Source organism: Brachyhypopomus gauderio, unplaced genomic scaffold (genome assembly GCF_052324685.1).
Source record: "Brachyhypopomus gauderio isolate BG-103 unplaced genomic scaffold, BGAUD_0.2 sc50, whole genome shotgun sequence".
Taxonomy (NCBI): Eukaryota; Metazoa; Chordata; class Actinopteri; order Gymnotiformes; family Hypopomidae; genus Brachyhypopomus; species Brachyhypopomus gauderio.
The window spans coordinates 431122-444668 of NW_027506875.1; the positions used below are offsets into that span (position 1 = coordinate 431122).

Below are 13547 nucleotides of genomic sequence, written 5' to 3' on the forward strand. Positions count from 1 at the left end.
TAATAAATTTTTGTAATGAGTAATATGCAGGTCCTTTTTCGTTTTCCAATTGATAAGAATGGTTTTCTTGGCAATGCATAGGGCAGTGAGAACTATGTGTGATATGTCTGCCTCTGTATCTAATTCACTGACGTCTCCTAAGATGCACAGTCTGGGTGAAGTTGGGATGCAGCTTTTAAGCCCCGTGGACAATTCTACACATACCTTCTGCCAGAATTCCTTAACAGGCCTACAATCCCATATAGCATGCATATAGTTATCAATTATATTGCCTGTACAGTGGGTGCATATGTTTGATTGTGCTAGGCCCATTTGGAACATCCTTTGTCCTGTATAGTGTGTTCTATGAAGGACTTTGTATTGTATAAGTTGTAAGTTGGGGCTTTTACTTATTTTGAAGATATTTGTACATATGTCGGTCCAGAAATGTTGATCTGGATTAATAAATAGATCTCGTTCCCATTTGGCTATCGGAAGGGAGATTGAGTCATCAAATTTTACCAATAATTTATACAGTTTTGATAATAATTTAGGAGTATATAGATTAAAAAATTCAGTTATCCATGCTGATATTTCTAAGTTCAGTTGATTGCGGTTGAATCTCTGTTGAATGATGGATTTTAATTGTTGATATTCCAGAAATCTACTGTTGTTTATTCCATATTCTGATACAAGTTCCTGGAATGTGACAAAGTTTCCATCTTTAATAACATGTTCTAAATTTTTTATTCCCCTGTCATGCCATGATGAAAAATGTAGTACTTTCTTGTTCTGACAGATGTCTGGATTGTTCCAAATGGGTGTTAGTTTGCATGGGATGAGTGGGGACCGAGTTAATTTAAGGAATTCCCACCAGGCTGTCAGTGAAGTATTTATATTAAGGCTTTTAAAGCAGTCCTGACGCTTAATATTAGAGCTAATGTAAGGTAGGTCTGAGAGTTTTATTTTCCCGCAAAATGCTTGTTCTAGGTCCAACCATGGCCTGTCTATTAAGTCGTATTTGACCCATTTTAAAATGTACTGTAATCTATTGGCTAAGAAATATTGATAAAAATTTGGTAATTCTAAGCCACCATTGCGTTTTGGCTTTTGCAAGGTTTTCATACTTATTCTTGATGGCTTGTTTTTCCATAGAAATTTTGAGATGTTTGAATCTAGGGATTTAAACCAAGCAGCAGAGGGTTTATTTGGGATTAATGAGAATAAATAGTTAACTTTGGGTAGAACCATCATTTTAATGGTAGCCACTCTCCCCATGAGTGATATAGGTAAAGCGTTCCAACGTGTGAGATCATCTTCTATTGTTTTTAATAGAGGGATATGATTTAACTGCACCAAGTCTAGCAGTTTAGCAGAGACATGTATGCCTAAGTATCTAATATTACCTGATTGTAGTGGAGTGGTGGTCGTGTTCTGGAAACTACAGTTTATAGGCAAAACTTTTGATTTGCCCCAGTTGATGGAATATTCTGTTATAGAAGAGAAGCTGTCTATAAGTTTGATTGTATTCGGAAGGGAAGCTTGTGTGTTCTGTAGGAAAAGTAATACATCATCTGCGTAAAGACTTATCCTATGGTTTGTGGTTCCTGTGTTAATTCCTGTAATATTTGCATTTTGTCGAATTGCTGCTGCTAATGGCTCAATGAAGAGAACGAAAAGTGAGGGTGATAGTGGACAGCCCTGCCTGGTGCCCCTTTGCAGAGTGAAGCTTTGTGAGGTGATGTCGTTTGTCCTAACCCGTGCATTAGGAGAACTATGTAAGGCTTTGATCCAGTTAATGAAGGATGGGCCAAATCCAAATTTGTGTAGAACTGCTAATAAATATTTCCAGTTTACCCGGTCAAATGCTTTTTCTGCATCTAAAGATACAATGGTAGTTTCTAATTTGTTAATTGTGCAGTAATCTATTATGTTTATTAGTCTGCGTGTATTGTTGGCAGATTGTCTACCCTTGATAAAACCTGTCTGGTCTGGATGTATTATAAGTGGGGTGATTTCCTCTAATCTTCTGGCAAGTGCTTTGCAAATAATTTTAAGATCTACGTTTATGAGTGAAATGGGGCGATAGCTGGAAGGAAGTGTAGGGTCTTTGCCTGGCTTTAGAAGTACACTGATGTTAGCAGAATTCATGTCTGGAGACAGGACATGATCTTTTTGAATTTGATTTACCATTCTAAAAAAGGTTGGTTCTAGCACAGACCATAATTCTTTGTAGAATTCTACAGGGAATCCATCTGGTCCTGGAGCTTTGTTATTTGGTAGCTGCTGTAAGGCTTCATGTAATTCGGGCAGAGCAAGTGGTGAATCCAGTGCAACAATTTGTTCGTTTTCTAGCTTTGGGAGATTTATATTATTAATAAATTCTTCAATAGCTGAATCTGATGGATTAATCTGTGATGCGTATAAAGCTTTATAAAACTCTTTAAAAGCTTTATTTACAGGGCCGGCGCTAGGGGGGGGCAGAGGGGGGCATTGCCCCCCCAAATTGTGTCTTTGCCCCCCCAAGCACAATGCAAGCAATGGCTTTTTTTTATTATCTCTGAACCAATCACAAAAATGCATTTTGCTTTACAGCGTGAAGATATTTCCTTGCTTATTCCTGATTGGCTCTTTGAGTCATATAAAAATCGGCAGACAGCCCCAAACGGTTCAGTTCGGCAGTATATGTTCTGTTAGTGTGAGTGAAAGACAGGTATACTGGTAAACACTCTTCTGAGTTTAAACTGACTTCCACATGGTAATATTTGCTTAACTGTGGTTTTTCGTTGCTTTAATGTTACTCACCTCTTACATAGGTGTTGCTTAAAATATTTTATTAGCCGTTAGCGGTTAGGCTAACTTGGTTCTCCTAAACCTGCACGAACGGCGGAAGCGTTTAAATACTTGCCGCGCAGTGTTGTCCGAAATGATATGTGGTAATAAAAAACAGGGGAATGAACATTTACCTGACGAATTTTAATGTTGCTTTTTCAGATTTGAAAAGTGCTGGAATTTAGGCTAAAGTACTTGAAAATGTTGAAATTGTAACTACTTTGTTTCACAACAAATATCTGTCTGAATGAACAGTTCTCTTGTCTTAGGTTAACAAATACGAGCCTCTTGTAATTCCAGGACGAAACATGAGAGACCGTGAAGACGTTAAGATTGGGCGTTTTGAAAGTGTGATTAAAAAAGCGAATTATTTTGAGTATATGTATAAATATTTAACTTAATTAAGTTTAACGTGCTGAGAAATATTGAACTGGACCTTTAAAGTGAGGTACAAGTGCTTTAATTCCACCTTGTATGGGTATATGAACCCGGCAAACATAACATTGTTCATTGCGCTGAGGCGCGGCGCGCGCAAAGTTACAAAATTCGAGAGGTGCACGACACCGCGCGAGGCTGCTCTTTCCCCCGTGCAAGCCGTCGCGGCTCATGGTTTAAACCACATATGTCAAAGTCAAGGCCCGCGAGCCAGATCCGGCCCGCGAAGTGATTATCTATGTCCCCCTGGATGATATTTAATTACTATTAGAACCACAGCCGCCCGCTGGTGTTTTGCACGCACAAACACTACATTCCCCACAATGCAACGGTAGCCCGCGAAGTCACTGCAGCGCGAAGCGTCGCGAGGGTCCACGCGGCGAAAATGACGTAATCGCAGTGGCTCCGCCAGCGCAATGAACAAAGTCATGTTTGCAGGGTTCATACACCTTTATAAGGTGGAATTCAAGCACTTGTACGTCACTTTAAAGGTCCATTTCAATATTTTCCAGCACGTTAAACTTAAATATGTTAAATATTTATACATATACTCGAAATGATTCGAAATAATTCGCTTTTTATTCACATTATTTAATGGTTGTTTATTTTCCCCAATCTTAACGTCTTCACGTTCTCTCATGTTTCGTCCTGGAATTACAAGAGGCTCGTATTTGTTAACGTAATACAAGAGAACTGTTCAGTCAGACAGATATTTGTTGTGAAACGAAGTAGTTACAATTTAAAACATTTTCAAGTACTTTAGCCTAAATTGCAGCACTTTTCAAACCTGCAACACAAAGCAACATTAAAATTCGGAGTCGCGCACTATGGTCACTCGCAAAAGTATAAACCTAAATCAGCAGTCAGAGCAGACATCAACGTTCAGCTATCCCCCTTCTCAAAAATGACTAAACGTAAGGTGGACACTGAGAACGGGTTTCAAGCCAGGTGGGAGGCAGAGTACATGTTCACGGAGGTAAAAGGTAAACCCGTGTGTCTTCTGTGTGTCTTCATGTGATTTTTCTTTGAAGGAAGTTTGCTTTTATCTGTTTGCCTGTTGAAAAATGTTTTCACTTCAAATTACTGACAGATCCATAAGAAAATAGTGCTTTATTCATTTAAACATTAAATAATATACACTGTTAGGTCTTGGTTCAATAGGCTATGTGCAATCATTTCAATATGTTTTAATAAACATTGAACCAGTCCGGCCCTCGGCTTGTAGCAAATTTGTTTTTTTGGCCCTCTGTGTTTTTGACTTTGACATCCCTGGTTTAAACGATTCCTCGCCATCATAGCCAGTATTGTTATACTGTGCATAAATACCGCATTGTACCAGTACGTTTCATAACATCAATAAAAACTTCAATACTTTACCAGATTTTTTACCAATAAAGTGCAGTAGATAGATTTCTTATTTTATGTACTTTCATATTTTTTTCTTTTTCAAAATAGAAATGTGATGAATACTCCCTTTTATAACAGAATTTGTATTCTTTTGTTTTCTTTATATTTTAATTTCCCAGTAATATAAATATTCTCACTCATTCCTATTTCCATGTTTGAATATTCTCAGTCTGTGTATAGGTACATTTGTCAGCCTTTCAAGAAATAGAGTTGTTCTATTAGTAATGGCAGTATTGAAATGAAATTGTCACGGTGACAGCTCCGGACCCTTCCCTGTGGGCGTGTCATGACGTCGTCTGCGTGCTGTTATGTCCATGTTTGTACTTCCGTGGGTGTGGGTTGTTTGTGAGCGTGTTCGTTTGTTACACCTGTGCCTTGTCTCGAGGTCACGTGGGTCTGTGTAACTCACTTATTTAATGTGCGTTCGCGCAGTGTCGTGTGCTCGTCTTTGTCTAAGTTTCATGCCAGTGTGAGTATCGCATAGTTGTGCTTGCACCACCGCAGTGAAGCTACGTGTCTATTGTTGAGTAAAGTTCGTGTTTGCACCCCATCATCTACGTGTCGTGTCCGTTCCTCCGCACGTCACAGAAATACAATTAGATAATCTTTGTTCTCCATTTACATAATCAACATGTATGTTTTAAGTTCGAAAATGTGCATTTTTATTTCTTTACCTAATACATCACTTTAAGCCAGTATCAATAGTCATCATTCATGCACAAATCAAGCCTTGAATATATTTCTGGCTTCATAAACATGACTATAAACATGCCCCCTCATTATGTTTTACTGCCCCCCCAAGCAAAGCAGTCCAGAACCGGGGCTGTTTATTTATTTGTTGTGGGTCGTGAGTAATGCTGCCTGTTGAGTTCTTAATAGAGGAGATAGTTGTTTTTTCCTTATTAAGCTTTAACTGATTAGCAAGGAATTTTCCAGATTTATTGCCATGTTCAAAATTCTGCCAGCGCAGTCTTTGCAGTAAAAATTGTGTCTTTTTATCTATTATTTCATTTAATTCCAGTTTGAGTTTCCTCAGCTTGTTCAGTGTGTGTTCTTGTGGTGAAGCAGCATGGGCAGCTTCTAAAGATTTTATTTTTTCTTCCAATTCTAATACCTGTGTTTTTTCTGTCTTTTTCTTATGTGTGCAGTAGGATATTATTTTCCCCCGCATTACTGCCTTCCCTGCTTCCCAAAGAACACACGGAGAGGTACCTGGTAGATCGTTATATTCTAAATATGTTGCCCATTCTTTTTTGAAGTAATTAATGAAATCTTGTTCTTTAAGTAATGATGTATTTAATCTCCAGTTCCTCGTTGCTGGTGTGGTTCTTTTCTGTGTCAAAGAGAGAGAGACCGGTGCATGGTCACTGATAGTGATAGGGTGAATACAAGTGTCTGTGACATCTGTCATAATGGAATTGCTAACTAAGAAGTTGTCTAAACGAGAATGTGAGTGGTGTACTGCCGAAAAGAAAGAGTAGTCCCGGAGAGTGGGGTGTTGTGAACGCCACGCATCAGAGAGCCCAAAATCGTTCATATATTGTTTTAGGGTGTCTATAGACTGCCAGTTCCTTTGACTCACTGCTGTACTGAGCCTGTCGATATCTGGATCAAGTACCAAGTTGAAGTCTCCTCCTATTATTAGTTTGGTGTCAGAGTGATCAGAGAGTGCAGTGAAAATATTGTGGAAAAAGGAGGGGTCGTCAACATTTGGCCCATATATGTTAGCAAAACATAAACGCATATTTAGAATGGATAGGTTGAGTATTATGTATCTACCATCTGGATCAGTTATATTGTTGCTAATGGAAAAGCTTATCCTTTTGTTAATTAATATGGCCACCCCCCTTTGTTTTGAGTTGTAACAGGCTGAGTACAAGTGTGGGAACTGAGGAGAGGTCAGTGTATATGTGTAACGCTGGGGTGCAGTGTGAAGGACGAGACACGGATCCTTGCATACGCAGCCAACGTCACTGCTTTATTAACGTTTGTGTTGCGCAATACGCGCACAGAAAACACTGAAACTCACACACATGCAACGTGCAAACTAAAGACAACGACAAGCACACGACACTGCGCGAACGCACATTAAATAGACAAACTACATGAGCCCCGAGTGATTACGAGACGGGCCACAGGTGGGACGAATGAACACACGCAGACACAACCACACCCACGAGGAGCCACAGACGCAGACGGCAAGACGCAGACGACGTAGACACACGCCCACAGGGAGGGGTCCGGAGCTGTTCCGTGACAGAACCCGCCACCAGGGGCTCGCTACTCCCGGAGCGTCCGGCGCAGCAGGAATGCCCCGAACCTACACCGACGGGCAGGTCCGGAGCCGCTGGTCTACGAGCCTCCGAGAGCCGTCACCCCCGACGGCAGGACCGCCACGAACCCCCTAAAACACCCTCCCTGGGAAGACGGGGGAAAACACGTTAGACACACTCAACGGAACGTTCACCAACACACAGACTGGCACACTGACACACAGAGGCACGAAAGGGAATAACGGATTGGGCACACATACGGGAAGACGTACGAACACAGGCACACACAAACATGAAACAGGCGCCCAACTACGCGCCAAGACGAGAGCCCAGAGGAGCGAGAGATCGGGAGCTGCGGGCACCTTTCCACCTCCAGCCGTAGCTGCAGCTCCTCCACTGGGTGCTGCGCGGCCGGCTGACGTGCCGGGTGCTGCGCGGCCGGCTGACGTGCCGGGTGCTGCGCGGCCGGCTGACGTGCCGGGTGCTGCGCGGCCGGCTGACGTGCCGGGTGCTGCGCGGCCGGCTGACGTGCCGGGTGCTGCGCGGCCGGCTGACGTGCCGGGTGCTGCGCGGCCGGCTGACGTGCCGGGTGCTGCGCGGTCGGCTGACGTGCCGGGTGCTGCGCGGTCGGCTGACGTGCCGGGTGCTGCGCGGTCGGCTAACGTGCCGGGTGCTGCTCGGCTGAAGGACGCGTCGGACGCAGCGCTGCTGGCGGTCGTGCCGAACGGGCTGTGCGGACGGTCCCCCTCGGTCTCCATATCCTCCCCCTCTTCTCCTTGGCTCCAGTCCATGGGTCGCTCCGGGCTGTCACCCCGGGCACAGTCCATCTCGCTGTAACTGGAGCGGTCGGAAGAGGGGGTCCACTTCCCCTTCGTGGTCTCGACCGAAAGTTCAGAGGGGGGGAGGCTCTCCTCGTCCTCTCCGCTACCGGAGCCCTCGGACGGAGGGTAGTCTCCATCGTAGTCCACGGTGGAGGCGTCGTCCCATGACGGAGGATAGTCCTCTCCACCGTAGTCCACGGTGGAGACGTCGTCTAATGACGGAGGGTAGTCCTCTCCACCGTAGTCCACGGTGGAGACGTCGTCTAATGACGGAGGGTAGTCCCCTCCACCGTAGTCCACGGTGGAGACACCGTCCAACGACGGGGGGTAGTCCCCTCCACCGTAGTCCGGCTCCGACTCCCCGCTCGAGGAGTCCCCCTCCTCCAGCTCGCTCTCGGGGTCCCTCATCAACCCGCAGAGCTCAACGGCGTGGACCCGCAGGGGTGAGGGCTCCCTGGAGGACGAGGGGTGATACACCCTCCATATTCGCACCGCCTCCTGGCGGAGCCCCTCCGCCGCCTCGGGGTTCAGGTGCTTCCGAGCATGACGCAGCAGGGACGCACATACCGGGTCCCCCTCCAGCTGCGCCAGCGTAGGCGTGCTCTTGTCCCGCGGGGGCTGGTGTTCCTCCACTCCACGGTCACCCTCTGGTGGCGTACCCGTCTCGTGCCACTCGAGGACGCCGACCCGTATGGGCGAGCTTCCTCGTGAAGACGAGGGCGAAGTGCGGTGATGCCGCTTGCTGGGTTTCTTCTTCCCCTTCTTGGACTTGGGCTTATAGCCGGGCATTGTCCTGGTGTCTCAACGAGGCTTGTCGTTCTGTAACGCTGGGGTGCAGTGTGAAGGACGAGACACGGATCCTTGCATACGCAGCCAACGTCACTGCTTTATTAACGTTTGTGTTGCGCAATACGCGCACAGAAAACACTGAAACTCACACACATGCAACGTGCAAACTAAAGACAACGACAAGCACACGACACTGCGCGAACGCACATTAAATAGACAAACTACATGAGCCCCGAGTGATTACGAGACGGGCCACAGGTGGGACGAATGAACACACGCAGACACAACCACACCCACGAGGAGCCACAGACGCAGACGGCAAGACGCAGACGACGTAGACACACGCCCACAGGGAGGGGTCCGGAGCTGTTCCGTGACAATATGTAGGTGTTTTAGACATATGTGTTTCCTGTAGAAAGACAATATCTGCTTGTAAGTCGTTTAGCCGATTAAAAATTTTCAATCTCTTTTCCCTCGAACCAGTTCCACGTACATTCCATGTGACGAACTTCAGTGAACTAATGTTAAAACTACTTGTTTGAGTGTTGGATGGTTGCTAAAGGTGTGTGTGTTGCACTTCTGTGTAGTATGCCTGTGTTGAATGTTTCGTGTATGTGTCTGCGTCTGCGCTACATGCCTGTGTGTCTGTGCCTGCATGAATCGGTCATGTGTGTGTATCTCCTGTGTGTTAGTGTGAGATTGTGCTATATGTCTACGTGTGTGTCTGTTTTGCCTACCTGCCTGCATGTGCGTGTGTGTGTGCATACAATACAATGCAGTCTTGAAAGTGGGTGAACAAATCGCTGGGTGAGTGTAGAAAGAGAAAAAGAGAGGGGAAGGGAAAAGGAGACGTACACTGAAAGTGCATATACAACAAAAAAAGTATAAACAACTAGGACTAATGACGGAAAACATACAGTACGGTGCTAATTAGACCGGCATTAGTTATTTAAATTAAACATGTCTTGTTGTTCTAGGCGAAAAGTAATGTGTAGTAAGGAGTTGGTGTCGGTGTTGATACATTTCACCTGTTTAGAACAGCCATGGTGTTGTGTTGGTGTCGCGGTAGAGTTGACCGTTTACGTAGAGTTTATCCACTGATATTACAGCCCGGGATCCTGCCTGGATGAAACCTTTGCGGATGGGAAACAAGACCTTGCGTCGCTCCAGGATTTCTTTGGGGAACTGATCGTTAATACTGAAGTTGGTTCCCTTCAGCTCCCGGCCGCGGCTTTTCAGCAGTTCCTTTTGTTTGAAATGTTCAAATTTTGCCACGATCGGTCTGGGTCTCCGCGCATCTGGCCGTTTCCCCCCCAGGCGGTGAACGCGGTGAAAGCTGATGGTTTTGACGGTTGCCTCTGAGACTTTTAGGTGAGTCTGTATGAATGTTTTCACCGTAGTCTCGGGGTCTTCGTCCGCCTTCTCCGGGATACCTGCAAATATAAGATTGTCTCTCATACTGCGGGACTGAAGATCAATGACAGTTTCCTTTATTTTTTTGTTTTCTTCAGAGAGTCGGGTCATTCCCTCGGTGAGCGATTTCACCGACTCTCTGAGAACCGTATTTTCAGCCGCGAGTGCTTCCACTTGCTGCTGGCTAAATTCCACCGACTCACGCAACGCCTGAAACTCTTGGTGGAGAATTTCCACCAGCGCCAGGCGCGCGTCAAACCTGGACAGTTTGGTGTTGATGGACTCCAGGATGTCCGCCGTGTTGCAGGTGTGTGGGGAAGCCGCTCCCGGGGAAGCTTCGGCACGGCTCCTCTTGGTCGATGGCGTCTTGTCTGGTTTGCTCATGATAAATCTATCGAAGCAGTTGTCAATATACGTGAATATATTGTCCAAATCTTTGCGGTGCTCCAGAGTTGTTGCGTCCGTTGATACCTATGTAAAAGAGAAACAAAGAAAAACCAACAAAAAACAAACACAGAGATTATTATGCTATATTTTTAGGTTGTCTTAAATTATGTTAGCGGGTAATAAAAAAATATTGTTAATGTTGTTTAGCAGCGGCCTGCCGCCATGTTCCAAAGCTTCCGCCTTCTGCCGGTTTGCTGCCTGACGTGTCACTCCGTCATTTCCCTCCGGCAAACATTTTATTAATGCGAAAAAATCTTAAGGAAAGAACAAGGAAAAATATGAGAGAGCTAGGTGGCTAACAAACTTGTAACGGTATTCGAACGCAGCCTCCATTCGAACAATTCTGAGGCTCGCGCAGCTCATCAGTGCAGGACATTAAAGTATGACACGGTGATGCGATTTTATAGCCAGCAATAATGAGGACACACAGACACATACATATATAATTATGCTGTGTGTGTGTGCGTGCGTGTGAATATGTGTATATATATTAGTGGTGGGCCGTTAACGCCGATAACGGCCGACCACTAATTAAATTTAACTCGCTTGCAGACCGTTTTTATCTGTATATATATTCATGAACATTTACCTGACGCATTTTAATGTTGCTTTGTATTTCAGGTTTGAAAAGTGCTGGAATTTAGGCTAAAGTACATTAAAATGTTGAAATTACGTTAACAAATACGAGCCTCTTGTAATTCCAGGACTAAACATGAGAGAACGTGAAGACGTTAAGATTGGGCGTTTTGAAAATAAACAACCATTAAATAATGTGATAAAAAGCGAATTATTTCGAGTATATGTATTAATATTTAACTTAATTATGTTTATCGTGCTGGAAAATATTGAAATGGACCTTTAAAGTGCCGTACAAGTGCTTTAATTCCACCTTGTATAGGTGTATGAACCCGGCAAACGTGACTTTGTCGATCGCGCTGTAGCGCGGCGCGCGCGCGAAGTTACAAAATTCGAGAGGTGCACGACCTCGCGCACGGTCAGAGCCACAGCGATTACGTCATTTTCGCCGCGCGGACCCTCGCGCCGCTCGCGGCGCGTCAAGTATAAACCAGGCATTAACATCACCCAGGATGACTAAACAACAAACTCGAGTATATGTATAAATATTTAACTTAATTAAGTTTACCGTGCTGGGAAATACTGAAATGGACCTTTAAAGTGCCGTACAAGTGCTTTAATTCCACCTTGTATAGGTGTATGAACCCGGCAAACGTGACTTTGTCCATCGCGCTGAAGCACGGCGCGCGCGAAGTTTTACAAAATTCGAGAGGTGCACGACCTCGCGAACGGACAGCGCGCGAGGCCCTCGCGCACGGGCGGAGCCACAGCGATTACGTCATTTTCGCCGCGCGGACCCTCGCGCCGCTCGTGGCGCATCAAGTATGAACCAGCTTAAAGCCTGCCCTGCTGGAAAAACCAGCTCATACCATCTTAAGCCAGCTTAAGCTGTGTTTTGGAACCTGGTAGCTGGTTTGTAGCTGGTAGCTGGTTAAACCATTCAAAACCAGCTGTTAGCTGGTTCATAGGTGGTAGCTGGTTTATAGCTGGTTACACCATCTTAAACCATCTTGTTGCTGGTGGGTGGTTTTACTGTCCAAAACCAGCTTGTACCTGGTATTCTGTAAAATAACTAGTATTTTAAATTTACAATTAACCTTTGATAGCTTGTTGCAGAACTGTCAAGTGACCAGAATATTATACAATGTGCCTCAACCATGGTCGTGGATTTTCTGTCTGGAACATTTTGATGTTTTCCTAAATGACAATTAAATTAGGCATGCTGGAGGAGAGCAACACTAAAACAAGCAGGGAATGTTTAAACATGTGCACACCTGCCCTAACACCTATGCTTTACTGTTAATAGACCAGTTTGCAAAATAGGCAAGAAACAAAGACTATTTTAAAAGACAACTCAAAAATATTTATTTTTCTTAATTTACTGAGAAATTATTATAACAGCTGCTTTAATAAAATGCTATTTGTACAAACGACATTTTAAACAAGTAATATAATTTTATCAAATAACAAATAATGTACTTATTGATTTTGTTTTTTTTTTGTTTTTTGTTGATGTCTTGGATTTTTTCTGTAACACAACGTCCAAATTTTCCTGCTCTGGTCCTTAGCTCGAACTCTTCCAGGTTTTTTGTCTCGAGCCACTTTTGGAAGCAATCTTTAACAAAACAAAATAAAGCAAAATGTCATGAGAAAACTTTAATATGCATAAAATATGCATGTTACTGCACAACAATAAAATCATATAGTTTTCTAAAGACTTCAAAAACTATTTACTTGAAACAAAGTACAAATCATTTACTTGCATGTATAGGCCTTCTCAGAGGAGCTAAACTCCTAAATGTGAGGTATAAACTTCTAGCCTATATGAAGACTAGATAACCTGCTCAAAGGCCACATGACTATTATTATGAACAGTTTTATTAAATGTCAACATTTTGCACAGAAGATATGTATAAGATTATTAGCAGGTCATTGAGAAATTTTAATAAAATTCAAGTGTCCTGGTCCAAAAGAGACACATGTTGTAACGATCTGCGCGGGGCAGAACAGGGAGGCGGACACAAGCGCTGAGGAGAGCGAGATTTAATACAGGGAATACCAAAAGCAGAGTCGTAGTGGCAGGCAGGGGTCATAACGGGAAGGCAGTCCATACAAGAAATAACAACAGACATACTCGGACAGATAAACCAAACACGACGGGGAAACACGGAACAGGCAGGAATGCAGGCAGCGGAAACAATACTCACAACGAACAGGTATAACAAAGCACAAGGCACGAAGTAGACAAAATCACGGATACTGGACTGGGGAAATACTGGGACTTTATACATAGAAACTAAAACAAGGAACAGGTGATAACAATGACACGGGGGCGTGGTAACAAACGAGGAATCACGGAGACAACGAGCAGGGCGGGATAAACAGGCAAGAACACAGACACGAGGGAACCCAGAGTGACAGCTACGAGAGGGGGCGTTGCCCTACGTGACAGAACCCCCCCTCAAAGCGTGCCACTCCGGGGCACGCAAGGGCAGACAGGACAGGGACAGCGGACACAGGACAGACCGGAGGGACAGGACCAGACAAAACAGGACGGGGGACCTGGGACACGGCA

General features: G+C 44.5%; 1 protein-coding gene across 1 annotated transcript in view; it reads right to left on the reverse strand.

Moving 5' to 3' along the window:
* Positions 1-8133: 8133 nt before the first annotated feature.
* Positions 8134-13547, reverse strand: part of LOC143487782 (uncharacterized) — a 98919-nt gene continuing 93505 nt past the window's right edge. The window contains exon 2 of the mRNA XM_076986951.1: positions 8134-10420. Coding sequence (XP_076843066.1) covers positions 9569-10333 — 765 coding nt within the window. The 5' untranslated portion in view covers positions 10334-10420 and the 3' untranslated portion in view covers positions 8134-9568. The remainder of the gene's footprint in view (positions 10421-13547) is intronic.